The sequence below is a fragment of the Jaculus jaculus genome, chromosome 4 (assembly GCF_020740685.1).
Source record: "Jaculus jaculus isolate mJacJac1 chromosome 4, mJacJac1.mat.Y.cur, whole genome shotgun sequence".
NCBI classification, from domain to species: Eukaryota; Metazoa; Chordata; class Mammalia; order Rodentia; family Dipodidae; genus Jaculus; species Jaculus jaculus.
The window spans coordinates 10356472-10384226 of NC_059105.1; the positions used below are offsets into that span (position 1 = coordinate 10356472).

The following is a 27755-nucleotide window of genomic DNA, read 5'->3' on the forward strand; positions in this document are numbered from 1 at the left end:
ACCTGCAGTGTTTACCTTTCAAGTCCACTGACATCCTCCCCCCCCCCCCCCCCCCCGCCACACACACAAAGGACTCTTGGATATCAAGGAGCTGGAAGGAAGACCTCAGCAAGCCACTTCAGCACTTCTTCCCGTTAGTCCACTTGTGGCCACTGTGCGGCTCGCCAGGGGATTTGCACGTGGTTGAATTCTGGTAACCGAGAATTCCATAGCTTGCCACTTATTTTTGTCCCCTCGTTTCCACTCAGGCCCCATAGAAAAAGAACCTGGTTAAGGAAAGAGTCTGCTGGTGTAGTGGCTCACACCCACAATCCCAGCACCTGGGAGCCTGAAGCAGGGGGATTACCATGAATTCAAGGTCAGCCTGAACTACATAGTGAGATACTGAGTTCTAGGTTAGCCTGGCTTCCAGAGCGAGACTCTGTCTCAAAAAAAAAAAAAAAAAGTCCAAAACAAAGAGTATTAGATTTTAAAGCATTTAATAAGTTATAGTCAAACAAAAGATTTTGTTTTTAAAAGAATAACTTTACATACAGTACAGAAGCAAGACAGCTAGAGACTTCCAAAATAGAAACGCTGAACACATGGCCCCACATACCACTTGTGGTGATTACACTTGGGAAGATGAGCTGTCTATTTGGGCAAGAAAATCCCAAGTTACAGTCTACCAGGCAGGTTGTGGAGTGACTTTATTAGTCCCTGCCGTCTCATGTTGTTAGCTTAGAACTCTTGCCCATGCCTTGTTTTTTTCCTGGCATATTTGGTGCAGGACTGAGGAAATGTGGCATGAAATGATACTTGTTCGAAATAGAAGTTCCAGGGTCAACTCTCTGGCATGGAATGGGGGAGCTTGACTAGACCCAGAGAGGCGGTGGACTAAGACTGAGGCCAAGCCAGCAGGGGGCAGTCTCTTCCCAAAGAGAAAAGTGCAAATTTTGAAGAGCCCCAAAGCACGCGCTCCAAAGGAGCATGCAGAGGTGTGTAAGATCGGGTCAGCGGCGAGTGAGGTACTCGGGGAGAAATGAGGAGGGCTGGGAAAGGCAGAGCGAGGTCAAGTAATAGCCTTTAACAACAGTTCCACCTGGTTCTAGGCCACAGAGCGGAAATGCAAAATTAAGCCTGGCCTCGCCAATAGATGCTTTTTATTCTGTTTTCTGTTATCAACTACTTAACAAAGTGACCAGTTATGACACATCCTTAGGTCACCATTGCACATGTGTCGACACAGCATCCAATGCATCCATACGGCAGGTCGCTCCCCGTGTTGTAGGACTTAAAGGGGCAGGTGTGAAAACTTCCGTCATGCCACGTCCCCTGCTGTGCCGGTCCTTGCGGCTCTTCCTCCCAGATACAGATGGGGAAAGCTGAGGCTTTTGTCTCTTGGCTTTGGCCAAGGAACTAAAACTATGGTGTGTGTGTGTGTGTGTGTGTGTGTGTGTGTGTGTGTGTGTGTTTTGCAGGCTCCGGTTTGGCAGCTGGGGGCAGTGGGGACAGGCACAAAGGGCAGTGCCACCAAGTAGCAGCCGCTGCGCTGGAGGCAGAACTGGTGAGCCAAGACTCCCGCTAACTGTGTGCAGCTGGCCAGAGTTAGACGCAAAAGCAGACAAATAGTAGGTTAGCTGGATCCCTGCCTCTAACTATGCTAAACGTGAGGATGGTAAGGGAAACCAGGCACGGCATTCTGCTAAGAATTATTTTTGAGAAGTTGGAACATTATGTCCAATATCACAGATTATCCCAACCAAGGCCATAGGACCTATATGAAATCACAGAAAATGCAGTTTTGGGTTTTTAACCCTGGATATAGAGGTCTGAACCTCTGTAACTTTTTTTTGTGTGTGTGGTTCACTTTTTTTATTTTTATTATTATTTTATTTTAGAGAGAGAGAATGGGTGTGCTGGGGCCTCTAGCCACTGTAAATGAACTCAAGATTCATGTGCCACCTTGTGCATCTGGCTTATATTTGACCTGGAGAATCAAATCTGGGTTCTTAGGCAAGTGCCTTAATCACAAAGTCATCTCTCCAGCCCATGATTTTTATTTTGAGGGTAGGGTCTCACTCTATTCCAGGCTAACCTGGAACTTACTCTGTAGTCCAGATTGACCTTAAACTCAAGGCAGTCCTCCTACCTTAGCCTCCTGAGTGCTGGCATTAAAGGCGTGTGCCACCACACCTGTCTCTCTGTAACTTTTTAAAAAATATATTGTATTTATTTGAGAGAGAAAGAGGCAGATAGAGAGAGAGAGAGAGAATGGGCGTGCCAGGGCCTCTAGCCCCTGCGAATGAACTCCAGGCACATGTGCCACCTTGTGCTTTACATGGGTATGGGGAATTGAACTCAGGTCCTTAGGCTTTTCAGGCCAGTGCCTTAACCACTGAGCAATCTCTCCGGCCCTCTCTGTCACTTTTAAGGGAATAATTTTCCCAGTGTATGTGTGTGATGATGATGCGCTAGGAGCATGAATCACTGGCTTCGCTGGCACTACCCCTCAAATGCATTCTCTTTTAACTACTTATCTACATACACTCTTCCGAATGTGGATCCCTTGTTCTGCAGAGGAGTCGTAGGAGGGGACTCTGCTGTGAGCGTCACCGTCACCGTCCTGCATATGCAGAGGACCGCTCTACTTCCAACGGCTATGGCATTTATATAATTTATACGTTTACCTAATGGGCTTTGCTTCCCAGGGGAGGCTGAAGTTGTTCTTGGCTTGATGACACTTAAAATCGTCCAGAGATAAGGGGAGGGAAAACTGAAAGGGAACCCCTGATTCTGGCTAGCAGGGAGGAAAGGGACGGTAACAGGGTAGTGGAGGATGTTGAAGAAGTCTTGTCAGGATGGGGCAACATCGGGGTTACCTATCTCCTCTTGGTCAGGCTCTCAAAGAATGAAGACACTGAGCCATGGTCTTCCAAGCTTTTGTGGAAGCCTGAACAGCCGAGTGTGCTGAGGGCTGAGCAGGAGACAGCAGGAGCCTCCGCCTGCCCCAGACTTCCCCTCTGTGAGCAGTGTCGTTGCCGGAAGCGGGATTCCTGCAAAATATATTAATCAGGAAGAATGGCTTCCTGCTTCAATATGATCACCTGAAGGAGATGGCAAGTGAGCTCCTCCCGGTGGTCTCATAGCTCCGTTACCTCCTTTAGTGTCCTCGCAGGAAGCTCTGCTCCCGAGCGGTCTTTCCACCCAACCCGGCACAATCTAATCTGATCGTTAACACAGGAAGTCACCCTGTCCAAGGAATGAAGTTTTACATGGCATCGCCCATTCCAGTGTGGGAAATGAGACTCAGTATCAGGGAAGGTTGTAACTGAGAAGAAGTGGTCGAATTCCTTATTACCCTACGTCCAAAGTCCTAGAATGACAGCACACATCATACCAGCCACAGCAAACACAGGACTTGCTTTTCCTTAAAGAATCAGGACCTGTCAAGATGGTTTCCCCCTAACAGCTCTCCTCTCACATCCACAGACAAATCTCCAACTGTTGGAGGCTCAGGGCAGTCCCAGAAACCTGTGCAACATGGGCACAAAGGTTGTGGCACAGATGCCAACAGACGTGTAGGTGACGAATTTGTAAGGGACCTCGATCTCCAGTCTCCGCCTGGCCTCCTTGTTCCTTGTGACCACCTTGAACCAGGAGAACAACACCTGCAGAGAGAGGTTTTGTACGAGTTGACGCACCAAGAGGATCAACCCGATTCCCACCATGAATTTGATCAGACCCAGCACGAGCATGTCGGCGGTCAGCGGGGGGATGTGCTGAAGGACAGGCAGAGACGCGGCCGGCGCGGACGCGAGCTGGAAGAAGTGGTTGATCCAGAACCCCAGCGTCACTCCGGCCCCGGCGGCCACGACGGTGGTGGTGTCGGCGCGGGTGGGGCTGTAGTAATCGGACGCGGGGTAGTTGTAGCAGAGGACAAACGGCACAACGATGACGCACACGGGGAACAGGGGGCTGGCCGAGTCCAGGAAGTCGAGCAGCGTCCAGGCGGGGTAGGTGAGGACGATGAGGAGCGCAGTGATCAAGACGCCACCCAGCACGTCCTGCGAGGAGAGACGAGAACCGCGTGAGCACACGAATGCTTCCTTCTATGCAGGCTATCATTTCAAGTCAAACCCGGGGATCTGACGCTTGAGCTTGACTCTTTCCAGTGCTTTTTTTTTTTTTTTTTTGGCAGTTCCATGTTCAAAGGAAATACAAAGCTGTAAAATTTTGAAGTGAAAATATAAAAAAATATGTACACAACAATCATGTTGTTCATGGTACTTATTTTCTTGCAGTGTTTCTATATCTTAGAATAAATTCTGTATTTCTGAATGGATGGTGGCAATCTCATGGTCATCCGATCTTACTTCATTACTGAAAGCTTATGAGGATTGCAATAATTATGTCAGGTGTCTTCACAGATGTGGCACTACCCTTTCTTGGCAGGCAGGGTGAGGGGTCTAAGCTCTAGTTCTGCATTTCTGGAATTGAATGGTAGCTAAATATTTCTATCTGGATTACCCAGAAGCTCCCTCCCTAAACTCACTTGTCTAAAACAAAAACCAATGGAAAATCCCCTAATAAGTAAAGGCACATCAGTTTATAGCAAAGGATGTATAGACATTGTTTATTATTTCTCTCAAATATTTTAAATAGTCCAATATTTACTTGTAATAGGGTAAAAAATTAAACTATGCAAAGAAGAAATGAAAACTTGTGTTTTCCCAACAATTGGTACTGCTATGTTTACAGAAATCCTATAAATAATCACACTAAACTGAAAACAACCCCAGATTCATTCACTGGACGAATCGGTAAGTAGCCTGTGGCACATTCATACACTGGAATACTTCTTGGCAGCCAAAAAGCAACAAACTACTGTCAGTGTGGACAAAATCTCCAGGAAATTCTGCTGAATGGAAAAAGCCAAACCCCAAGGCTTACCTACTGTGTGGTTAAATATACACAGCATGCTCTCTAACCTAAAATCACAGTGGCAGAGAATTGGTCAGTTGTGGGCCTCAAGGACTTACAGAGTACTGGGTGAGTCTGCCAAGGATGGCATGGGGCAGTTTTGAAGCCATGTAACCAACTGTTCTGTACTGCATGGTTGACTTTTAGGAATTTGTAAGTGTGTTAAAATTCATAAAGGCTGTGCTGGGGAGATGGTTTAGTGGTTAAGGTGCTTGCCTGCAAAGCCAAAGGACGCAGGTTCAAATTCCCAGGAACCCTGTAAGCCAGATGCACAAGATGGCACATGCATCTGGAGCTTGTTTGTAGTGGCTGAGGGCCCTGACATGCCTATTCTCTCTCTCTCACACTCTCTCTCTCTCTCTTGTAAATAAATAAAATTTTTAAAAATATTTTTAAATTCATAAAAGCTTATGTAAAAGTGAAGTCAATTTAATACCAATTTAAAAATAAAATTAATAACACATTTTAATCAAATACATGAAAACTAAAAAGCTGGTGTGCTCTGTGGCTGCCTAACCTTACTGAGAGCCTGCTGTGTATTATATGGGCTCCAGACATCAAGAGGGGCCCAGACAAGGCCTGCTCCCTTTCTCCATCTTCTCACACAAGCTACGCTGCCAATCTACTGAAATCATCTCCTCGCCCAGCCTTGCTGACTGAAGTGCTGTTGGCTGGCATAGGGTGCATGCTTGTAATTCCAGCCTCAGGAGATGGAGCCAGTAGGATGGCAAGCTCCAGGCCAGCTTGGGCTATACAATAGGACTCGGACTCAAGATCCCCATTGATAACAGTTTTTGGTAACGAAGCCATCTGCTCATTCATTGCATACACTCTGACTCTTGCATACTTTATGCGAGAGGAATTTGTCAATAGCTTCTAAAATCACACAGACCTTCGGTCTCACCCTGTGACTTGACCCTGGAGCTCTGACTGCCTGTGCAGGAGTGGTGTGTGTTCGCGTCATCCACACTGGCATTGCTGGTTATCGCAAGACATGGGAAAGAAGCCAAGCTCCACCCCTACAAGGACAGTTCCATGAAGCCGTGGCATATTCACGCTGTGGATTATATTACGCAGCTGTGAAAGAATGAGGACGCTCTGAGGAATGTCCAGAGACAAAGTGGCCTTTGGCTGTTCAGGTAAAGGAGCAAATGCTGTGGTCTTAGCAACTGAGAAGGACAGACGCAATCTGTGTGGCGAGTGAGTGAGGCGCATACACGGTAGTGCCCATCACCATGCACGGAAGTTTCGTGCAGAGTGGCATGTGCTGGGATTACAGATGCATGTGCACAAAGCTCAAAACCTTGCTCAGCAAATCCTCTCTTGTGTACAAAGAGCTCATTTTCAGCTCAACTGGTACAGACAGTAACTTCTGTAATGTTAGAAAACCCATGGGCTTAGCAGGTAAGGCATTTGCCTGCAAAGCCTAAGGATCCAGGTTCAATTCCCCAGTACCCATGTAAGCCAGATGCACAAGGTGGTGCATGTGTCTCAAGGCCTTGGCATGGCCATCCTCTCGCTGTCCTCTCTTTCTCCCTCTCACTCAAATAAACAAATAAAGTTTTCAAATTATTTATTTATTTATTTATTTGACAGACAAAGGCAGAGGCACATAGAGAGAATGGGTGTGCCAGGGGCTCCACAGTCACTGCAAATGAACTCCAGATACACACACCGCCTTGTGCACCTGGCTTACAATGGGTCCTGGGGAATAGAACATAGGTCCTTAGGCTTCGTAGGCAAGCACCTTAACCACTAAGCCATCCAGATGGCGTAGCCAGTACAGTTTTGAGGGGATATTTCATCATGGTGAAGAAAGCCGGCTCAGCAGCTGTTGCAGCAGCAGGAAGGAAGTCGTCTGAGTGAGCTAGCTCTGAATACCCAGCGGGCTGGACTAATGAACTTGAGCCCTTAAGTCATGAACTACCTCCCAAAGGCCCCACAACCCGCTGGTACCAAGTATTCAAGATGTGGATCATTTTACATTCAAACTACCACAGGTGCTCTTTGTACATCTGAAGTTTCTTTGCTTATTTGTGATTGAAATGAGGGACAGACATATCTATTTTAGTCAGAGCCATGACTTAGGGAGCTGATTTTGCCTGGGAAGCCACAGCAAGGCCAAGGGAACTATGTGTCAGGCGAGTGTGATGACCACCACACGAACTGTGTGGCAGATTTATAGAGCGGGGCTGGGGCTGTGGCTCAGTGCATGGAGCGCTTGCCTAGCGTGCGCAAAGCCCCGGGTTCAGGCCGTAGCACCATGATGACCAGGAACAGTGTGCACATCTGTGATCCCAGCACGGGGGCAGCAGAGACAGGAGGATCAGGAGTTCATAATCACCTACATAGCAAGCTCTGAGGCAAGCCTGTGATATGGGCTACTTGAAATCCTACTTAAATATACAGAGATCTGCAACTTGAAGATGCCACTCATAGGCTGTCTTAACAGAACAGGATGACATAGGAGCTGCGACGTTAGGAGGCTTGCTCCAGCTAAATTCAAGGATCCCCTGGCTGCCTAGCATAATGAGGAGGGGAGTGAATTATTCAAATCTCAGATACTCTGCCTACTTACACATGCTTAAAGTCTGTTTTGTTTCACAGACTAATTGCATACTTGTTTCAATCTTACTTAAGATGACACAAATCATAATAACTTGTCAAATCCAAAAATAAAATAAATACAAAGGCAAGGTGCAGAATAGTGTATGTAATACATTTTATTATTTTCATTAAACTGAGGGTGGATGTATAGGTACATTTTTACTTGAATACACAAAGCAATGCACTTGGATGGCTGTGCAATCAATTGGGAAGGAGATTCCACCAGTTACTTCTGTGCAATTGGATTTTGATTAGGACCCCATTAAGAATAAGTGACAGGCTGGGGAGATGGCTCAGTGGTTAAAGGCACTTGCCTACAATGCCTGATGGCCTGGGTTTGATTCAAGGAAAGCCAAATGCACAAAAATGATGCATGTGTCTGGAGTTTGCAGCAGCAAAAGGCCCTGGTTCTCTCTCTCTCAAATAAATATATAGTTTTTTTAAAAAGTGAGATAAGGGCTGGAGGGATAGCTTAGCAGTTAAGTTGTTTGCCTGCAAAGCTAAAGGATCCAGGTTTGGTGCACCCATTCTCTCTCTCTCTCTCTCTCTTCCTCTTTCTCTCTGTCAAATAAATAAGTAAATAAGTGGAGGTCGCCGTGGACGTAGCAAATAAGCAAATAAAAATTTTAAAATGTGAGATAAAATTCACTCCTTTCTTTATTGGTTTAAAGTATTTTTATTTATTTATCTTCAAGCATAGAGAGACAGAGACAGAGTGAGGGAGCATGGCCATGCCAGGGCCTCCAGCCACTGCAAACGAACTCCAGATGCTTGTGCCCCCTTGTGCATCTGGCTTTATGTGGGTCCTGAGGAATCGAACCCAGGTTGTTAGACCTTGCAGGCAAGCACCTTAACTGCTGAGCCATCTCTCCAGACCCTCCTTTTTTATTATTTGAGTAAGAGAGAAAGGGAGAAGGGGCACATTAGGGCCTCTTGCCACTGCAAGTGGACTCCAGATGGATGTGCCTCTTTGTGTGTCAGGCTTTCTGTGGTGCTGGGGAATTGAACTCAGGCCACCAGGCATTGCAAGCAAGTGCCTTTAACTGCTGAGCCATCTCTCCAGCCCCTACTCTCTTTTTAAAACAGTATCTGTCCTTATGAGTGGGAACCTCTGGGTGGAGTCTAATGAAGTATCCCTGCTGAGAACTGAGGGCATTTTGTCTCTGTTCCAAGGAATGCTAATTTGAGGAAGGAGGACAGTCAGGAACCTGGCTAGACACCACAGACAAGTTTGATCCCTTCTCATGGGAGAGAAGATTTAAGTCCTCAGATGGTCTCCAGACACCTCTACCCCTTCTGTTGGAGCCCTGGGAGAGTCATGTCTGAGTCCTAAAGGAATCAGGGAGGATGAAGAGGCTTTTTGCCTCTTTTGCTCAAGACTCCTGTCGCCGGAGGCATACACTCTTTCCCATGCCTCAGGTGGGAACTCTGATGGCACCTGACAGAACAAACGTTCTGCCATCCACGCCACTCAGGGCGCCCTTGAAGCTGGCAGCCAAGGAGCAGAACTAGCTTCCCGGAGGGACAGCTGGGGTGAGGCGGAGTTACAGATGCGCAGGGAGGGCTGCTGAGGCCAGGCAGGGACCCTGGTGAAAGACAGAAGCACCTCCTGTGATATCAGGTTGCAGCTGGGCCAGGAGGGCAGGGCCAGGACCTACAGTGCTCAGATGGGGCACAGAGGAAGGCGCCCTGAAGAACCATGCAGACGACATGTCAGACAGAAACACAGTGCACAGTGATTCATGAGCTTATGTGAGACTTGCATGGAAAATGACATAGATGTTTTGTGTGTCAGGGACCACAGTCCTGCAGGGAAGCAGAGATTCAGTGCTCCTGTAGCTTCTCGGGAGAGTCGTGGTTCCTGTCTTTGAAGATGGCACCCACCTTGCGGTCCTCGTGGTGACATCATATGGCTCCTGTAACCGTCAGGTACTATGAGTACGCCAGAGACTTCATTCTCAAGCTCCCTCCATCCGCCCTCGCTGCTGGATGCCCACATTACTCCCAAAGTCTGAAACTCTTGTCCCCTCCTGCCCCGTGGCACTGCTGACTGCATTCCCAGGAACTGTTTGTTTCAATAACAACAGCTCTCAAAGGACAGCAAGGCATTGGAATCACCTTGGGACAGTGATAACATTTAGAATCAGTGTATTGCTCCCTCTTCATTCAGACCCAGGAACCTGTATTTTAACATTCCAAGGCAATTCAGATGCACAGTGTCTAAGCAGAAAACCCAGAAGTAGCCTACAAGATGTCAATCCTCAGAGACATTCATTAATGTTCCCATCTGAAATTTCCATTCCACACAGAGGGGTCTACTTGCTTCTTGCAAATATGCCCCACACAATTCTACCATCCTCACTTTGCATTCTCTTTAGGTACAGTGCGCTTGAGCCATCTTTGCCTGCCAGGTTCTTAGCAGTTCTCCAAGGCTCAGCATAAGGGTGACAGCTTTCTAAGACACTGACATGTAGCCCCACAGTTGGGCATAATTGCTCCTCTGCCCTCCTTCCTGAAGAAGAGATAGACAGACTTCATAGGAGAAGGCACTATCTTCTTCCATCCCTGTAAATGAATGTCGGCTCCACCAGGCGAGGACCTCTGAGAAGGAATGAAAAGATACAGGTACCTGTGGCAGGTGGGTCAGATGGCATTTCTCATCAGCTCTTATCTGGAATGCCTGTGATATTTGGTAGTAATCGTTTCAATATATAAATAAAAATCTGCCCTCCTTCCTTCATCCTTGCAATTACCATAGTCTCTGACAGCTGGTTGGAATATTCTTTATAAATAAATGCTGTTCATCTTCAACCCACCAGGAGACTAGACTATTTTGGTCCATGGCCCCAGCATTTGAGGCAACACTAATTTTAGTCAACATGGATGCTGGTGGAGTTTTCTATCCCTTTCTAGCCATATACTTGGATTTTCATCCATAAAAGGTGATATTGTAATAAAGATATTTAGATATTTTTGGAAAATACTTGAGCCATGGCTAATAAGATTTCCAACTTGGGGTCTCTTAAGTTTTTAGAACAAATTATTCTAAACCACTTCTAAATATAAGGACTATATATGCTCTAAAATTTAAAAGCAACTTTTTTTTTCGGTTTTTCAAGGTAGGGTTTCAATGTAGCCCAGGCTAACCTGAAATTCATGATGTAGTCTCAGGGTGGTCAAGAACTCACCATGATCCTCTTACCTCTGTCTCCCTAGTCTGGGATTAAAGGTGTGCCACCATGCCCAGCAACCTTTTTTTTTTTTATGTAGAGTCTCACTCTAGCCAGGTTGACCTGAAATTCATTACGTAGTCTCAGGCTGGACTTGAACTCACAGCAATCCTCCTACCTCTGCCTCCTAAGTCTGGGATCAAAAGCATGTACCACCATGCCCAGGAGAGACAGAGGGAGAGAGAAAGAGAGAATGGGCCTGACAGGGCCTCCACCTACTGCAAACAAATTCCAGATGCATGCACCACCTGTGCATCTGGCTTTATGTGGGTCCTGGGGAATCAAACTTGGGTCATTTGGCTTTGAAGGCAAGCGCCTTACCTGGTAGTTGAACCATCTCTCCAGCCTGTGGCTTTTTTCCTTTTAAACAGTGTGTAGCAATTATCTTCTTGTTGTTGGGTCAAAACACTTGACCAGAAGCAGCCCATAGGAAGCAAGGGTTTATTCAGCTTACGGTTTCAGGAACCAGTTTCATCGTGGAAGACAAAGCACGACAGGAGCATAAAGCTGGCTCACGTGCTCATACGTCAGCAGCAGGGAGGGAGCGGAGAGAGCGAGCGGAGCTAAGGACATTCAGGAGGCCTGCACTCATAAACCTCAAGGTCCACCCCACAATGACACACCTCTTCCAGCAAGGCTTTCCTTCCCACTTTGTCATCAACTGGGGACCAAGCATTCAAAACACAGGAGGATGGGGGGCGTTTCGCATTCAGGCCACCACACAGGGTCTCTCACTCTGTGACTGGAACTCACTATGCTGCTCAGGCTGGCCTGGAACTCACAGCAATTCTCTTGCCTCAGCCTCCCAAGGGCTGGTATTATCTGCGTGAGCCACCACATCCACCCTAAAAGCAACTTTGTACAAAGAAGGGTGTAAACCTGCTCACAAGGGTTTATATATAGGAGTGATTTTTGGTGGATTATTTTAACTTGTGCAATTAAATTAAAAAAGTAACTCATTCCACTGCAGAAAACAAACAAACAAATAACACAGAAAAACAGGGCTGGAGAGATGGCTCAGTGGTTAAGGCAACTGCCTGGCAAAGCCCAATAATCCGGTCCCATTCCTCAGGACCCACGTAAAGCCAGATGTACCAAGTGATACACGCATCTGGAGTTAGTTTGCAGTGGCTGTGGACTCTGGCATGCCCATTTTCTGTCTCTCTTCTGTCTCTCTCTGCTTGCAAATGAATAAATATAGGCAGGCGTGGTGGTACACGCCTTAAAAAAAACAGAAAATACAAACAAGCAAATATTGCATAAAGAAAGGAGTACATCTCACAGTGAGAGTCTGATACAAATATATGCTGCTTTGTCAGAAGATACATTTCTACAGCCTCATTTTTTTTTCTTGGCTTCAAAGTAACCATAGTGAGATGCATGTTGTGGTGATTTGATTCAGGTGTCCCCCATAAACTCAGGTGTTCTGAATGCTAGGTTTCCAGCTGATGGAAATTTGGGGATTAACGCCTGCAGGAGGCAGTGTATTGTTGGAGGCAGGTTTATGGGTGTTATAGCCAGTGTCCCCTTGCCAGTGTTTGGCACACTCTCCTGTTCCTACTGTCCACCTTATGTTGGCCAGGGGATGATGTCCACCCTCTGCTCATGCCATCATTGTTCCCTGCCATCGTGGAGCTTCCCCTCGAGCCTGTAAGCCAAAATAAACTGCTTTTTCCCACAAGCTGCTCTTGGTCAGGTGATTTCTACCAGCAATGCAAACCTGACTGCAACATATCTATTGAGCAAAACAAGTGTGTGTGTGTGTGTGTGTGTGTGTGTGTGTGTGTGTGTGTGTTTAACTGTATCTATGGATTTAGATGCAAGGAAAACATATCAGAAGGAAATAAAAACATTAAGACTAGTTTTTGTGGGAATATTATAGATGATTTCTATTTTTTCTATACTCTGTTGATTCTATGCAATAGTTTTCTGACTGTCTTTAAAATATTTATATTCAAGCAGGGAGAGAGAGGAAAGGAGAGAGAGAGAGAGAGAGAGAGAGAGAGAGAAAGGAGAACAGGAATGCTAGAGCCTCTTATTCCTGCAAATAAATGAACTCCAGATGCATGGGCCACTTTGTGCATCTGGCTTTATGTGGGTCCTGGGGAATCAAACCTGGGCTGTCATGCCTTGCAAGCAAATGCCTCTAACTGCTGAGCCATCCCTTAGCCCTCTGTCCAAATTTTCTACAGTCAATACCTTTTTCTTGGATTTTTCGAGATAGGGTTTCACTCTAGCCCAGGCTGACCTGGAATTCACTATGTAGTCTCAGGGTGGCCTTGAACTCATGGTGACCCTCATACTCTGTCTCCTGAGTGTTGAGATTAAAGGCGTGCACCACCACACCTGACTCAACACCTTCTCTTTTTGTATTTGCAGACAATGTCTCCTACAGCCCAGGCAGGTCTTGAACTCACTAAGTAGCTAGGGGTGGTCCTGTACTCTTGGTCCCCTGGTTCTACCTCCCAAGTGCTAGTACTGCAGGCATGAGCTTCCATGCTAGCGTTAGGGCTTTTCTGTTAACAAAATGTCGTCAGACTTCACAGTCACCAAGCTATGGAATCAGCCTACATGCCTGTGAATAAATGAGTGGATAGAGAAAATGTGGTATATTTATACAGTGATACGATGTTCATATCTTCTGTTCAGCCGTAAAGAAGAATGAAATGTCATTTGCAAAACAACGGTCATCATGTTAAGCACAATCAGCGAGATGCAGAAAGATAGGTGCTGCATGATTTCTCATAGGTGGAAGCTAGATGGAAAAAAAAGTAACCTGAAAGTAGTAAAAGAACCCTAGGAGAGCGTGAGAGGAGCGGGCGAAGGGAGGAGACAGCAGATAAGAAAGGGGAGGTGGGATGGCAGCGAGATGAAAACATGAGATATATGGAAATGTTCCGGAGAATCCTATGATTATGTATGATTAATGTCAAAAAAAAGTTAAAAGACCATCAAGGAGAAAACCAGTGTTGTATTCTAAAATAGACTAAAATAGAAAAAAATATATCAATGCTTATAATTTTCACACTACACCAAAATAAAAGGACAAAGAAAAGAAAAAGGAAAAATAAAAAAGAAATGCCTCCAGGAGCCCCCATGCTAACCACATCTCTTCCTGATCTACACGACGGGACGCTGAGAACGAATACACAGAGCTGTCAGAGGCCAGTGCTCCCCCTACGTGCCTCACGGTCCTGAAGTATGAGTAACCTACTGGCCATTCCACTCTTCCCAGTTTATATAACTATTTGCAAGGAGAGAGAGAGAGAAAAGAGAGAGAGAGAGAGAGAGAGAGAGAGAGAGAGAGAGAGGGAGAGGGAGAGAGAGGGAGAGAGCTGATCTGATCATGGCTCGGTGCTTCTGCAAACACACCCCAGACACATGCCCTACTTTGTGCATGTGGCTTTACGTGGGTCCTGGGGAAGCGAACCCAGGCCACATTTGTAAGCAAGTGCCTTTGACTGCTGAGGCATCTTTCCAGTCCTGCTATTCCCGGTTTAAAGGCAGCCTGTTTAATATTGGTGGTGGTGGGGTGGGGGGTTCTTTCTGTGAAAGTAATATTTTCTAAAGTTCAAGAGTTAGGCAAGAGCCGCAGCCTTGCTAATCTTCATTACAGGAAGCAACAGGGTCAGGCCAGCTGATGGGTTTAGAAAAGAATGCCAGTAAAGCTATCCCAGGCAGCAGAAGAAATTTTAGTGAATGCTTCTATAAACACATGAAATGAAGCATTTTTATTTTTAGCCAAACAGAAAAAGGCTCCTTTTAGTAGGTAAATATGTCTGGAAATCTCAACAGTGAGCACTTATCCCTGAGAACTGCTCGCATCTATGAGTCCTGACCCTCCAGCCCTTTCCCATGTGCGGTTTCCTGTGACAAATTTACATTCTATCTCGGCATCTTCCCCGAAGAATGCTATTGAGGCGCTCACGCTGCACAAGGCTAGCAGGCTAGAAAGAGGGGCGAGTGGAGCCCATTCACCCAATTGTTCTGAAAGAATGCATTCAGGTCCCCGGACTATTTATACGGAGAACTAGGATTCTGGCATCTTCCCCTCTGCCAGGTCCCCTGCTGAGAATGTGAAGGGCCTGGGCTGCCCTTGGCTGCCTCCGAGAGAGCTGAAGCCAGCAGCAGAGGAGAAGCCAAGAACCACGTCCCGTTGCAGAGGCCGAATGTTTCCAACACATGTGGACATTAAAACAAGCAAGATCAGGGAGCCGCGCGCTTCTCCGGGAGAACGGCGCGTCCGTATGTACGTCCTGGTGAACATCCCGCAGGATTTATGCTGTTCTCTGCCAGTTCACTAGTCGTTTGAGGTCAGAGAGTAATGCAAGATGAGATTCAGTGATGGCCAAGGGGGAAGCAACATTGTTCATGAATATGAATGTAAATGATTTCACAAAGAAACCTACATGTCATGTAGTTAGCATTTGAATGGGGAAGAAGAGTGAATGTGTAAGTTCAAAAAAAAAATTAATGTCCTATTGACGCACATCACATCAATGTCTGAGCAGAGCCAGCTATGATGGAATAAACCTGCCATCTCAGCACTGAGGAGCCTGAGGCAGGAGGTTCACAAGTTTGAGGCCAGCCAGGGATACAGAAGTGAGGCCCTGTCTCAAAAAATAAAAACACGGGCTGGAGAGATGGCTTAGCGGTTAAGCACTTGCCTGTGAAGCCTAAGGACCCCGGTTCAAGGCTCGATTCCCCAGGACCCACGTTAGCCAGATGCACAAGGGGGCGCACGCGTCTGGAGTTCGTTTGCAGTGGCTGGAAGCCCTGGCGCGCCCAGTCCCTCTCTATCTGTCTCTTTCTTTCCCTCTCTGTCACTTTCAAATAAATAAATAAATAATGAACAAAAAAAATTTAAAAAAAATAAAAAAATAAAAACACAAGCAAAACAGAAAGTCCATGAAGATCAGTCAAAAGCAAGAAGCAGGCTGAAGAGTTGGCTCAGCGGTTAAGGAGCTTGCCTGCAAAGCCTAATGACAAGGTTTGATTCCCCACATAAAGGCTGATGCACAAAGTAGCACATGCATCTTGAGTTTCTCTGCAGCACTGGCGCACCCATTCTCTCTCTCTCTCTGTTTACAAATAAATTGAAAAAAATAAAACAAAACAAAACAAAAAAACAAGACTCCAGTTCACTACCTTGCCCCCTGGTATGAGAGTGGGCAGTAGAATCCCTGCCTATTTCTGGGTGCCATGACTGTCCTTGAGCCATCTCAGATGTATGTCCTAGGATCAATGCAAATCTAGGGTTCATCAGCTATGACAAACTCTGGTTATAAAGAGAAACTTTAAAAGACCTTTGGAAAGTTCACTGCATCTGGGGATAGCCACAGGAAAAGTATGCCGCTCCTACCGTCTATAGCTTTAGGGTAAATGTCCCTCCTAAGAGTGAGTGTTCTTCATCATTCAGTAGAAATTACATGGTTAATTTTGACAGAGAATGCTTTTTTTTTTTAAATATTGTATTTATTTACTTATTTGAGAGATAAAAGGGGGGGGGGAGGCCGGTGGCAGATGGAGGGAATAAGTGCACTAGAGCCTCCAGCCACTGCAAAAGAACTCCAGACACCTTATGCAGCTGGCTTATGTGGTTCCTGGGGAATTGAACCTGGATCCTCAGGCTTCACAGTAACTGCCATCGCTGCTAAGCCATCTCTCTAGCCCAGAGAATGCTCTTCTAGAAGAAAAATGATATAAACCATGGACTTAATAGGACTGGGGATATAGCTCAGTGGTAGACAGCTAACCTGCGTGAAGCCCTAGGTTCAGTCCTCCAAAAAAAAAAAAATATTATGCTGGAGAGATGGCTTAGCAGTTAAGACACTTGCTTGTGAAGCCTAAGAACCCTTGTTTGACTCTCTAGATCCCACATAAGCCAGATGCACAATGGTGAGGCAAGTGCAAGGTCACACATGCCTACTAGGTGGTGTGAGCGTCCAGAGTGAGATTGCAGTGGCTGGCGCACCAATTCTTGCTCTCTCTCTGTCTTTCTCTCTCCCTCTCTTCCTCTCTCTAAAAAAATTACAATAAAACAAAACAATAAAAAAAGATTTCCTTTCTCTTAAAAAGAAAAAAAATGTCTATTAAATCAGGTGTGTTGGCGCATGCCTATGATCCCAGAACTTGGGAGGCAGATGTGGGAGGATCCAAAGCTCAAATACAGCCTCAGCTATGTAATGAATTTGAGGCCAGCTTGAACAACATGAGAACCTGTTTTGAACATAAAATATTAGCTCATCTGCAAGATTTGGAGTGTCGAGTATCCTTCCCTCATCGGCAGAGAAGTCTTGACAGGCTGGCCAGTCAGATGGAGACCACAGCTGGTGTGAGCTCAGTGGACGGAATGGCTACGTCATCTCAGGGACAGAGAAGGTGTTGATGGCAGGAGGGAGATGGAGATTGGAGACGGTAGTTGGGGGGGGGGAATTAAATAAAAATACATTATGTATATGTATGAAAATTAAAAATGGAAAAAATAAAACAGCAACAACACAAACATGGGCTAAAGCAAAGCCTCATTTTAATGTCGCACGGTGACAACAGTCATGTAAACGTTGTAGAAAGGGTTGTTCAACTCACTCTTTACTATTGGCTAAAGACTTGAGATTTAGTGAAGTAACAGGTTAGCTGGTCAATTTTTGTCCTATTGAAAGATAAGTAATTTCTTTTTTAAAAAATATTTTATTCTTAACTATTTATTTATAAGAGAGAGAGAGAGAATGGGTGCACCAGGGCTTCTAGCCACTGCAAATGAACTCCAGATACATGTGCCACCATGTAAATTTGACTTGTGTGGGTTCTGGGGGATTGAACTTGAGTCCTTAGGTATCACAGGCAAATGCCTTAGCCAACTAAGCCATCTCTCCAGCCCAGGATAAGTGATTTCTGTTCAGTGGAAATTATACTTACAAAGATTATATCTTATTGCCCTGTAGAACACAGAACACATTTAATATATAACCACACTCATTTGTTTATTGTGTAGCCAAGGCTAGCCTTGAATTCACAGTAATTCTCCTACCTCAGCCTCCCAAGTGCTGGGATTATAGGTATGAGCCACCATGTCTGGCATAACCCACCATCAATGCAATACACTTCCTTATTATATTGTCTATGGGGCTGGGGAGATGGCTCAGCAGTTAAAGATGCTTGCTTGCAAGGCCTGCTGGCCTGAGTTTGATTTCTCAGTACATACATACATAAAGCCAGATGTGCAAAGTGGTGCATGCATCTGGAGTTTGTTTGCAGTGGAAAGAGGTCCTGCCACACCCAGATGCTCTTTTTCTTCTAAAAATATAAAAATAATTGTCCATGAAGCTCTAGTGCTTCCTCCATTAATTACTTCATTCACCAATGAGTTAAATACAATCTGTGACCCATATTAATTTTATATTTAGAAGAGTTACAATTTGAACGAGTTTAAAAATCATACTATAACAGGTAGATAATTACTTAGTTTAAATTCTGATAAAGAAAATTACCTAAGATGTTTGAATATGTATATTCCATGTTATAAAATGTCAGTTTTAATCTTTTTGTGGGGTACACTTCACTTTAATGGCACTGGCATGCTAAAAAAAAAGTAAGCAAGGGGGCTGGAGAGATGGCTTAGCAGTTAAGGCGCTTGCCTACAAAGCTAAAGGACCTTGGTTCGACTCCCCAGGGCCAACGTAAGCCAGATGCACAAGGGGGCACATCTGGAGTTCATTTTGCGGTGGCTAAAGGCCCTGGCGTGACCATTCTCTCTCTCTCTCTGCCTGTTTCTCTCTGTCAAATAAACAAATGAATAAAATACATTAACTGAAAAAAAGTAAGCAAGGAAGGCATTACATTTCTTAAGGTAATGATATGATGTAGTGCTATATTCACAGGGGCTATGCTAATCTTCTCTGTATCATTCCAATTTTAGTATATGTGCTGCCAAAGTGACCTATTGTATGCTTTGTACCATATCAATATAAATTAGAAAGACATTTATTTCTGAACTTTATGCATCCCCAGTATGATCTGGGAACTCATCATTTACTATCTTGGCTCCACAGCGTCTAACAAGTCCACACAGGAGCTGTTCCTGAAGCACACCCTGCTCCCCACCCCCTGCTCCGAGTACGTGAAGAGCTCGAGCTGTCATGAGTCACGGGGTTGGGCAGGTTGGGAGGATCATGACAGGAGATCAAATGCGTTTCCAGACAGGTTCTAACATCCTCTGACAACTGCTAAGCAGCTTGTGAGAAGGGCAGGTATAGGAAAGGGGGATCTGCTGGAAGACACAAAAGACACTGTCAACCACTTTAATGATCTATCTCAAGCCTGGGTGGGCAGAGGGGCCTCTGAGCAACAAGAGAACAGGACAGTCGTGTTCTGGGCAATGTACCTGTCAAACAGGCCCGTGCAGGTGGAAACGTACCTGGCATCGCCACTGCATTTGCCGGGACATGAGTGTGGATGGTTAAGGTGCTGTTCAAACCACATCTCACATTCCGCTCTAGCAGGAAGCTCTTTCAAACACAGGTTCTGATGGGGGGGGGGGGCGGTGTCTAACAAGATCACACTGGTGAAGGGCAAGTCCACCTGCACTGCTAAACCAGAGGCCGCTGTGGAGTCTTCATGCTAATGTAGCATGGCAGAACCTCTGGCTTGCTTTTTAGAAACACACAAAAAAGAATAAAAATTCCTGAAGATCAATTTTGAAATCCTAAAACAAAATTCTGAGATAGTAATTGTACACTGAAAGCTAGGAGAAAAAGGGAATTCTCTGTGGACCTGATGACATGACTAGTCACACGGGGTGCTTTCTTTCATCACTATTCCTGGAGAATGCTGCAGCCCTCCCACCTGAGAGCTAGACTCCCGGAATCTTGCTTTGTAGACTGTTCTAGAAGAGTAAATATGGCCATGCTCTCTATGTGACCAGGCTGGACCATCTGAGTCACAGAAATCGTCACCTTCCTGTTCTTGGGTATATATGTCCAGTGAGAAGAAGGTAACGCAACTTAGTTATAGTGGGGAGACAGTTCCAAGGCACACTGAGGGGAAAGCTGAGGAACCGGGGTGGCCCTCTGTGTTCACAAATGTGCTGAGAGCTTGTGCATGTGGTATGGCGACCAAACTGTGCCACAGACCCGTACACAGGAAGTGAGTTCACATACGTGCATGGGAAATTAACTTGTGGGTCTCGGGGCTTTAGAAAAGGTGGAATCCTGGCACTCACAGGAACCCCAGTGTGTGTTTAGACGCATGACTCGTGAGGTATCGATTCCTTTCTCCAAGTCAATGCATTCTGAGGACCATTTCCACAGCCAACACAAGCATGGATCTCACAAGATGAACTTCCAGCTTTGAGCTCACTTTCAGGACACACACAGGAGCCTGCCTATGTCTTTCTTCTGTTCACTGGGTCACCGACAGGACAGACTTTGGCCACGAGACCAGTTCTGAGGTAGTGCGATGGCTGTGACAGGTAAGCTGTCCACTTGCCTTTCTGTGGCTGGCTGGGCACTGCTCTTCCTCTCCACAGGCATCTGGGCCCAGAGCAGCCCCTAAACCCTCTGAGGTGGATCCCTCGTGTTGATAGAGCACACAGAGAAGACTCTGGTGAAAACTTGCCCTCTTCTTTCAACTGGACTTACGAGGGTTGCAATCACAAAGGAGGGCTTGGTAAATCAGTGGTTTAAAAAATTTACAACTGATTCCAAAACAATATCTTGGAAACATACATATTTTTGATTGCCAAAAATATACATTTACTATTGCATTGTGAGAGAATAATATTTGTAGAATATACAGTTATATTATTAATATAATATTAACAAATACAACTATACATGATGCTGCAGATTGAAGCCAGGGCCTTGTATATGTGCCAGGTAAGCTCTCTGCCGTCAGTCTACATTTCTTGCCCCAGAAATATGTTTTTTTAATTTTTATTGGCATTTTCCATGATTATAAAAAAATATTCCATGGTAATTCCCTCCCTCCCCCCCCGAAATATTTTTAAGGGATATATAATACTCTGCATTATGGAAATAAATAACTTTCTTTCTTTTCTTTCTTTCTCTTCCTCCCTCCCTCCCTCCCTCCCTCCCTCCCTCCCTCCCTCCCTCCCTCCCTCCTTCTTTCTTTCTTTCTTTCTTTCTTTCTTTCTTTCTTTCTTTCTTTCTTTCTTTCTTTCTTTCTTTCTTTCTTTCTTTCTTTCTTTCTTTCTTGAGACAGGTCTCACTCTGTAGCCTAGGCTGGTCTAGAACTATCTATATATCGCAGAATGACCTAAAACTTGTGAGTTATCCTTCTGTGTGCCAAAATGCTATAGGCACAAGCCACCACTCCTGGCTAACTTTAACTGAATAGATATGATTGACAGACATGGAGTATATTCTAGTTGTTTGCTACGAGGTGTATTCACAGACATCCTGAGGCATTGTATATAGCATAGCAATTAAAATACTGGTGTAACTCCTGGCAGAGTGAGTGCTTAGCGTGTGTGAGGCGCTCGGCTCAGTGAAAGCTCTCATGTGCATGCATGCCTGGATTCTGGGATCTGAAGTTAGACTGCTTTGTTTCAAATCTCACCAGTTTGTTATCAAGTACCCAACTCTGGTCCTGTGCAATAATGGTGTTAAAAATAGGACCTCTCGGGCTGGAGAGATGGCTTAGCGGTTAAGCACTTGTCTGTGAGGCCTAAGGACCCCGGTTCGAGGCTCGGTTCCCCAGGTCCCACGTTAGCCAGATGCACAGGGGGGCGCACGCGTCTGGAGTTCGTTTGCAGAGGCTGGAAGCCCTGGCGCGCCCATTCTCTCTCTCTCCCTCTATCTGTCTTTCTCTCTGTGTCTGTCGCTCTCAAATAAATAAATAAAAAAATTTAAAAAAAAATCAGATCTAGGCCTGGTCTCCCAAGTGGGTTAATCTTTTCAAATCTGATTCAATAATGTACAAAGAATGAAGAAAAAGACAGATCTATTAACATTGTTATCTGTTTTCTAAACGCTTTTGTTTACTTTCTCTTTCTCTGTTTCCTGTCTATCCTGAGATCAAGAAACTCCTTCTCCCCAAGCTCCCACCACCGAAGGCTGGGTCCTCAGGTTCCCGGAGTAGATGGAGCCAACCTTCTGAAACCATGAGCCAAAATACGTCTTTCCTCTCTAGTTGTTACTGTCAGGCATTTTTAAAATATTTATTTACTAGGGAGGGAGGGAAGGAGGGAGAAAGAGAGGAAGAATGAGCATGAGCATTCCGGGCCTCCTGCCACTGCTTTTACATGGGCGCTGGCAGCCAAACCTGGGCCAACAGACTTTGCAAGCAAGCACCTTTAATCTCTGAACCATCTCTCTGGTTCTCCGTCAGGCATTTTAGTAACAGCTACACCAAAGTAACTAATACAACTACTACAATACAGTAGATTCTATTTCTGTCCCTGTACACAGCTCAGTTTAAGAACCCTGTCATACGATTGTGTATTAAAAATGAGGACAGGCTGAACACACGTCATAAATGGCCCAAGGGATTCTTTTGTTGTCTCATCAGAAAAATCTAGTGTGACTACAACATCCAAAAAGCCAGGGCTAACTAAAATAAAGGAGCATATAAAGTCTGGCTCCTATGGAAGGTTTAGCCAGGTTCTTATTCTTTTTTTTTTTTAATTTTTGTTTTTTTATTAACACCTTCCATGATTATAAAAAATATCCCCTGGTAATACCCTGCCTCCCCAAGTCTTTATTCTTTAATTTAATTTAATTTATGAGACAGAAAGAGAGAGAGACTGAGAGAGAATGGGTGTCCCAGGGCCTCTAGCCACTGTAAATGAACTCCAGATGCACGCACCATCATGTGCATCTGGCTTATGTAGGTTCTGTGGAATCAAACCTGGGTTCTTAGGCTTTGCAGGCAAGTGCTTTAACTTCTAAGACAGTTCTTCAAGCCCCAGTCCTTCTTCTTAATTATTTTTCCACTACCTGAGACTTACCTAGCTCCAACTACACCACGCATTAATGCTAGATCTCAGATTTGTGCCCCCTGAACATAGCTCAAAAAACTACTGGTAGAAAATGGAGACATTTTCATGTTGAAGTACTGACCCAGGCAATCTAGGGTTTGGATCACTTCTGGCCTTCTTGCTGAGGTGAACTTGGCGACCTGGGTCCCCTCAGCCATCTGGAAGGACCGTCTCAGCCCCATTTGCCATCTCCATAGCTGCAGGCCCAGTTGTCACCTGGACATTAGGCTCCGCGCCCCCCCCCCCCCCCCCCCCCCCCCGCCGCCCGCCGCCCGCCGCCCACACACTGGGGCTTTCATCCAGTGTCTTCTTAGGGTCAGAGTACCTCTGGGAGCTAATCATGCACTTGGGGAACAGAAAATTGTTGCCCCAGTTGTGTGGCTTTGGGAGCAGTATTGAGAAAATAGATTTAAAAAATTAATTTGTGTTTGTCATTAGTATTACAGACCACAGGCAGTTCTTGCTGGAAACTGTGCTAAGCCCTAACTTTGCTTCAGTTAATTCAGGAGCATCAAATACCTTCAATTTCCCTCCACATCATTCTGACAATGGCTATCTGAACTTCTCCTATGCTTCTTAACTAATACTGACTTATTTGGTTTGAATAAAAACAAGTACTTTAAAAACAAGAGAGGGAGAATGCTTTACTGTGAGTACTTATGACTTTTAAAACCAGAAATAATCCCCTATGTTTACAAAAGGATAAAAATATTTGTCTCCAGGGTAAAGAGAAGACAACGGGTCCAATCATGTGGTGACGGACGCTTAGAAACATGACCAGAGTCTCTTTGTATCTCACTAAGGAACTCATCCAACTGGGTGTAACAGAAAGTAAGGCTGGGTAGGATATAAGCGATGTTACAATTGCCTCTTTCCTCATAGTAAGCAAGGCGCTTTAAAGTCCTTTTTGTTTTTAAGTGGTTTCATACAACTTGAAAAACACACCAAAAAAATGCTGTCGTCCAAAGCCAGAACAGAGTTCTGTGTGCTCTCAAATAATTTAATATTGAGAAGTCTTTTCAACCTTCTCCAACTCCAACCAAAACTAAAGCATTACTTTGGGGAAAAATATAAATGAGTAAGCAAATAAAACCTAATATCTACATAATTGTCCACAGATCAGATAATTTGGGGACAGTAAACCCCAGCAGCGTTTCAGCTAGCTCAAGTCCAAAGTCAAAATAATGGGATAAACTTTTATTCACCATTTCTCCAGATTTCTCATATCCACTTGTCTACCAACAAAGAAGCCCGGCTAATATATTCAGGACGATTGCTTCATCAGTTGGTGGATTTAAAACCAGTCCTGTGCAGGCGCATCTCTCACAGCATCACAAACACAGTGTGGCCAGCCTCTGTCTGAGTCATTCTCCCCTCACAGGCACAAACACAATATTATGTCCAGTTTTTGAATTTTTGAATGAATAGAAAAAATGCCACAATGTAGACATAGGGGGCTTATCAGGGGACCCTGCCCCTCTTCTTTTGATAACTGGAGGTGCTCTATCTGGGGGATCCCCCTTGTATAAACCAACCCTGACTCTACTCTCTACTAAGGTTCCCAGACCTGTTCATACAGGCTGGCTCCTGATCAAACTGGCCAAATCACAGACACCTTGGGCGGATGATGGAGGGGTCATTATCCAACAGACATCTCTCCTGAAATGCTCCTCCTCGCTGGAGCCTCAGGCGTGGAACTGAAATCATCTAAGCCCAGAGCTCTCAGACTTGGCCTCAGGTTGAAATACGCTGAGAGAGCCACGCGTTGTGGCGCACACCTTTAATCCCAGCTCTCAGGAGGCAGAGGTAAGAGGATCACCGTGAGTTTGAGGCCACCCCGAGACTACACAGAGTAGGTCAGCTTGAGCTAGAGTGAGACCTTACCTCGGAAAACAAAACAAAACAAACCCAAAACACACACACACACACACACACACACACACACACACACACAAAAATACATCAAGAGAGTATGAATCCCTGGCCCCAGATGCAGAGATGAGCTCGGGGAGAGCGGGTGGGTGTGAGAGGCCTCGGATGAAGGTCAAGACTTTGGGTCTCTCTCTCTCTCTCCATGGCTGCTGATGCTGTGGTCATAAAACCAGTATGTTTCCCCCTAAGCTTTAATTGTTTTGAGCTTCCTGCTTGCTTTTTGCATTCAAAAAGGTTTGACCAGTTGATGTCTCGAACTCACTCTTGGTGTCATTACTGGACTCTTTCCAGCCCGTTTTCAGGGTCTCGCCTTTGCAGCTCCCAGCGGTGGCTCCCAGGATCCCATTTCCACTCTTGGACCCCGCCAAAGCTCACTTGTCCAAGAGGAGTGCCAAATCTAACCAAAGTCTCAGCTACATGTGTGTGTGTGAGAGAGAGAGAGATACATGCGTGTTCATGTGTGTGAGTATAGTCCTGCACATGCCATGGTGCATATAGGGAGTTCAGAGGACAGCGTCCCGTGTGTGTTTCTGTCTTCCTCCTCATGTGAGGTCGGGTCTCTTGCCCACTGCTGCATTTGCCAGTCTAGCTGGCCGGCGTCTCTCCCGTCTGCCTCCCCTTTTGCCCTAGGCGTGCTGGAATTACAGAGGCTAGCCCTCCAGCATCCACTTCTGATGGGGGCTCTGGTACTCATGCTTGGGCCATGCTTATGTCACAGTCTCTTTATCTAGAGCCATCTCTCCAGCCCTGGCCAAGTTTTGATCTGAGAGAGGAGTTCTGAGAGCTAGCATATGCGGATGCTGCCGTTCTAAACAAAAGACAGCAGGCCTCCTCAGAGCCACCAGCGTTTGGTCCTTCCTGATGAACTAGCTGTCCATGACCCACCCTGGCCCTGCCCTCTCCGCCCTCCCTGCATCTGGCTGTGATTGGTTTGCTTAAATGAAGCGAACACGATAGGCTGGAGAGATGGCTTGGTGGTTGAAGGCACTTGCTTGCAAAGCCTGACAGTCCTGGTTCTACTCCCCAGCACCCATGTGAAGCCAGACATACAAAGTGGAGCGTGTGTCTGGAGTTCATCGGAAGTGGCCGGAGGTTCTGGTGTGTCCATATTCTTTCTTTCTCTGTCTCTCTTTTATTTGGGCAGGGAGGGTTAAAGGTAGGATCTCACTCTGGCCCAGGCTGACATGGAATTACTAGGTAGTCTCAGGATAGCCTCGAACTCACTGCGGTCCTCCTACTTCTGCCTCCCAAGTGCTGGGATTAAAGAAGTGCGCCACCACACCTGGATCTTTCTCACTCTCTCTTTCTCTCTCAGTCAAATAAAATAGACAGCATGGGGCTGGAGAGATGGCTTAGCGGTTAAGCGCTTGCCTGTGAAGCCTAAGGACCCCGGTTCGAGGCTCGGTTCCCCAGGTCCCACGTTAGCCAGATGCACAAGGGGGCGCACGCGTCTGGAGTTCGTTTGCGGTGGCTGGAGGCCCTGGCGCGCCCATTCTCTCTCTGTCTTTCTTTCTCTCTATCTGCCTCTTTCTCTCTCTGTCTGTCACTCTCAACCAAATAAATAAAAATGAACAAAAAAATTAAAAAATAGACAGCATGAAATTACATACTAAAAAATTGATTCTTTAATCAGTATATCCACTTGGGAAACAGGCAATGTAAGATCTCAGTTAAAAACAGGCTTCAGCATAAAACAAACAGGTTTGTTTTATGAGCTTCAGTGGTGAGCCCAGAGCCAGGGTGCCCAGTGGGGTGTGGTCATCCCATCAAAGATGTCACAGTAGCCCTGTGCTTTACCAACATCCCTTCTTCAAAGGCCCCACAAAGCTGCCTGTCCAGCTGGGGCTCTGCCACCACACAGGTCCCCAGCAGAAAGCAACATCTCCATGCCGGTAATCAGAAATACCACCCTGTTGGCAGTGTGAGAAAATGCCGAGGAGCCAGAACGGACTCACTGCAGTGTCGGCCTGGCTGACAGCTGCGGCGGGGAGCGGAGGGGCCTGCTCACGTTTCCTGCGTGGGCAGCTTGGTGACAGAGGTCCTTCCCCAGAGGCAAGAGCCGAGCAGGTTTGGCGGGGACGGGCTCCAATCTTCCCCACGCCCCTTCCACAAAATTCCCTGAGCCAAGCTGGGAGCATTTTAAATCTACTTCTGTGACAGGCTCTTAGGAGCCTCTGGACCTCTGCTTTGGAAGGTGTTGAGTGTCCTTAGTGTCTTTCTCCTTCACCCCTGTGCTGACGTCAGGTTCACTGAGAAAGGAGCACTCTCGCTCATTTCCCCAGTTCTCCTGTGGTTTCAGCTGGGCCGGGGTGGACTGCGCTGGGTTTATCTCCTCAGGACCAGCTCCCGTTCCAGACTTCCGTGCACACCTGCCCACACCTGACTGTGCAAGGAACTCAGACCCGGGAGGTGGGCTGCCCAGATGTTTTTTAAAGATTTCCACAGGATTTGAATATGCAGCCAGGGCAAAGGGCACTGTATGTGACTGACCCTGGAGATGTTGGGAGGATCCCAGGAAAGGGGTGGGTTACTTTAGTTGGCTCAAACCAGCTGTCCCTGGCACATTACAGCATACATCATATCAAGTTTTCATCAGCTTCTTAAAAAAATATATATATATATATATATATTTATTTGAGAGAAAGAGAGAGAGAGAAAGAAACAGAGAGAGAGAGAATGAATATGGGCACACCAAGGCCTCTTACCACTGCAAATGAACTCTAGATGCAAGTGGCACTTTGTACATCTGGCTTTGCATGGCTACTGGGGACTCAAACCCTGGTCATCAGGTTATGCAAGTGGAGCCATCCCATCTCTCCATCCCTCATCAGCTTTTACATCTGCCTCCTATAGTAGATCTGGAGACCCAGCAGGGGGGGGGTGGGTTTGTTCTTCTCGCTCTCTCCCAGATCTGGCTCCAGGCCTGACACCCACTGCAGGTTATTAAGTTCTGCTCAAGAAAAGGGCTGGGGGTCTATCATTCACCTCTGTCCCCACGGCGACAGCCCATCACGCCCTTTGCCATT

At 46.0% G+C, this 27755-nt stretch overlaps 1 protein-coding gene and 1 pseudogene across 1 annotated transcript in view; both read right to left on the reverse strand.

The window, feature by feature from the left end:
• Positions 1-2337: 2337 nt before the first annotated feature.
• The window catches only part of Sgpp2 (sphingosine-1-phosphate phosphatase 2), a 127945-nt gene continuing 102527 nt past the window's right edge, over positions 2338-27755 (reverse strand). Inside the window, exon 5 of the mRNA XM_045148006.1 lies at positions 2338-4046. Coding sequence (XP_045003941.1) covers positions 3495-4046 — 552 coding nt within the window. The 3' untranslated portion in view covers positions 2338-3494. The remainder of the gene's footprint in view (positions 4047-27755) is intronic.
• On the reverse strand, positions 18651-18738 carry LOC123460485 (annotated as a pseudogene).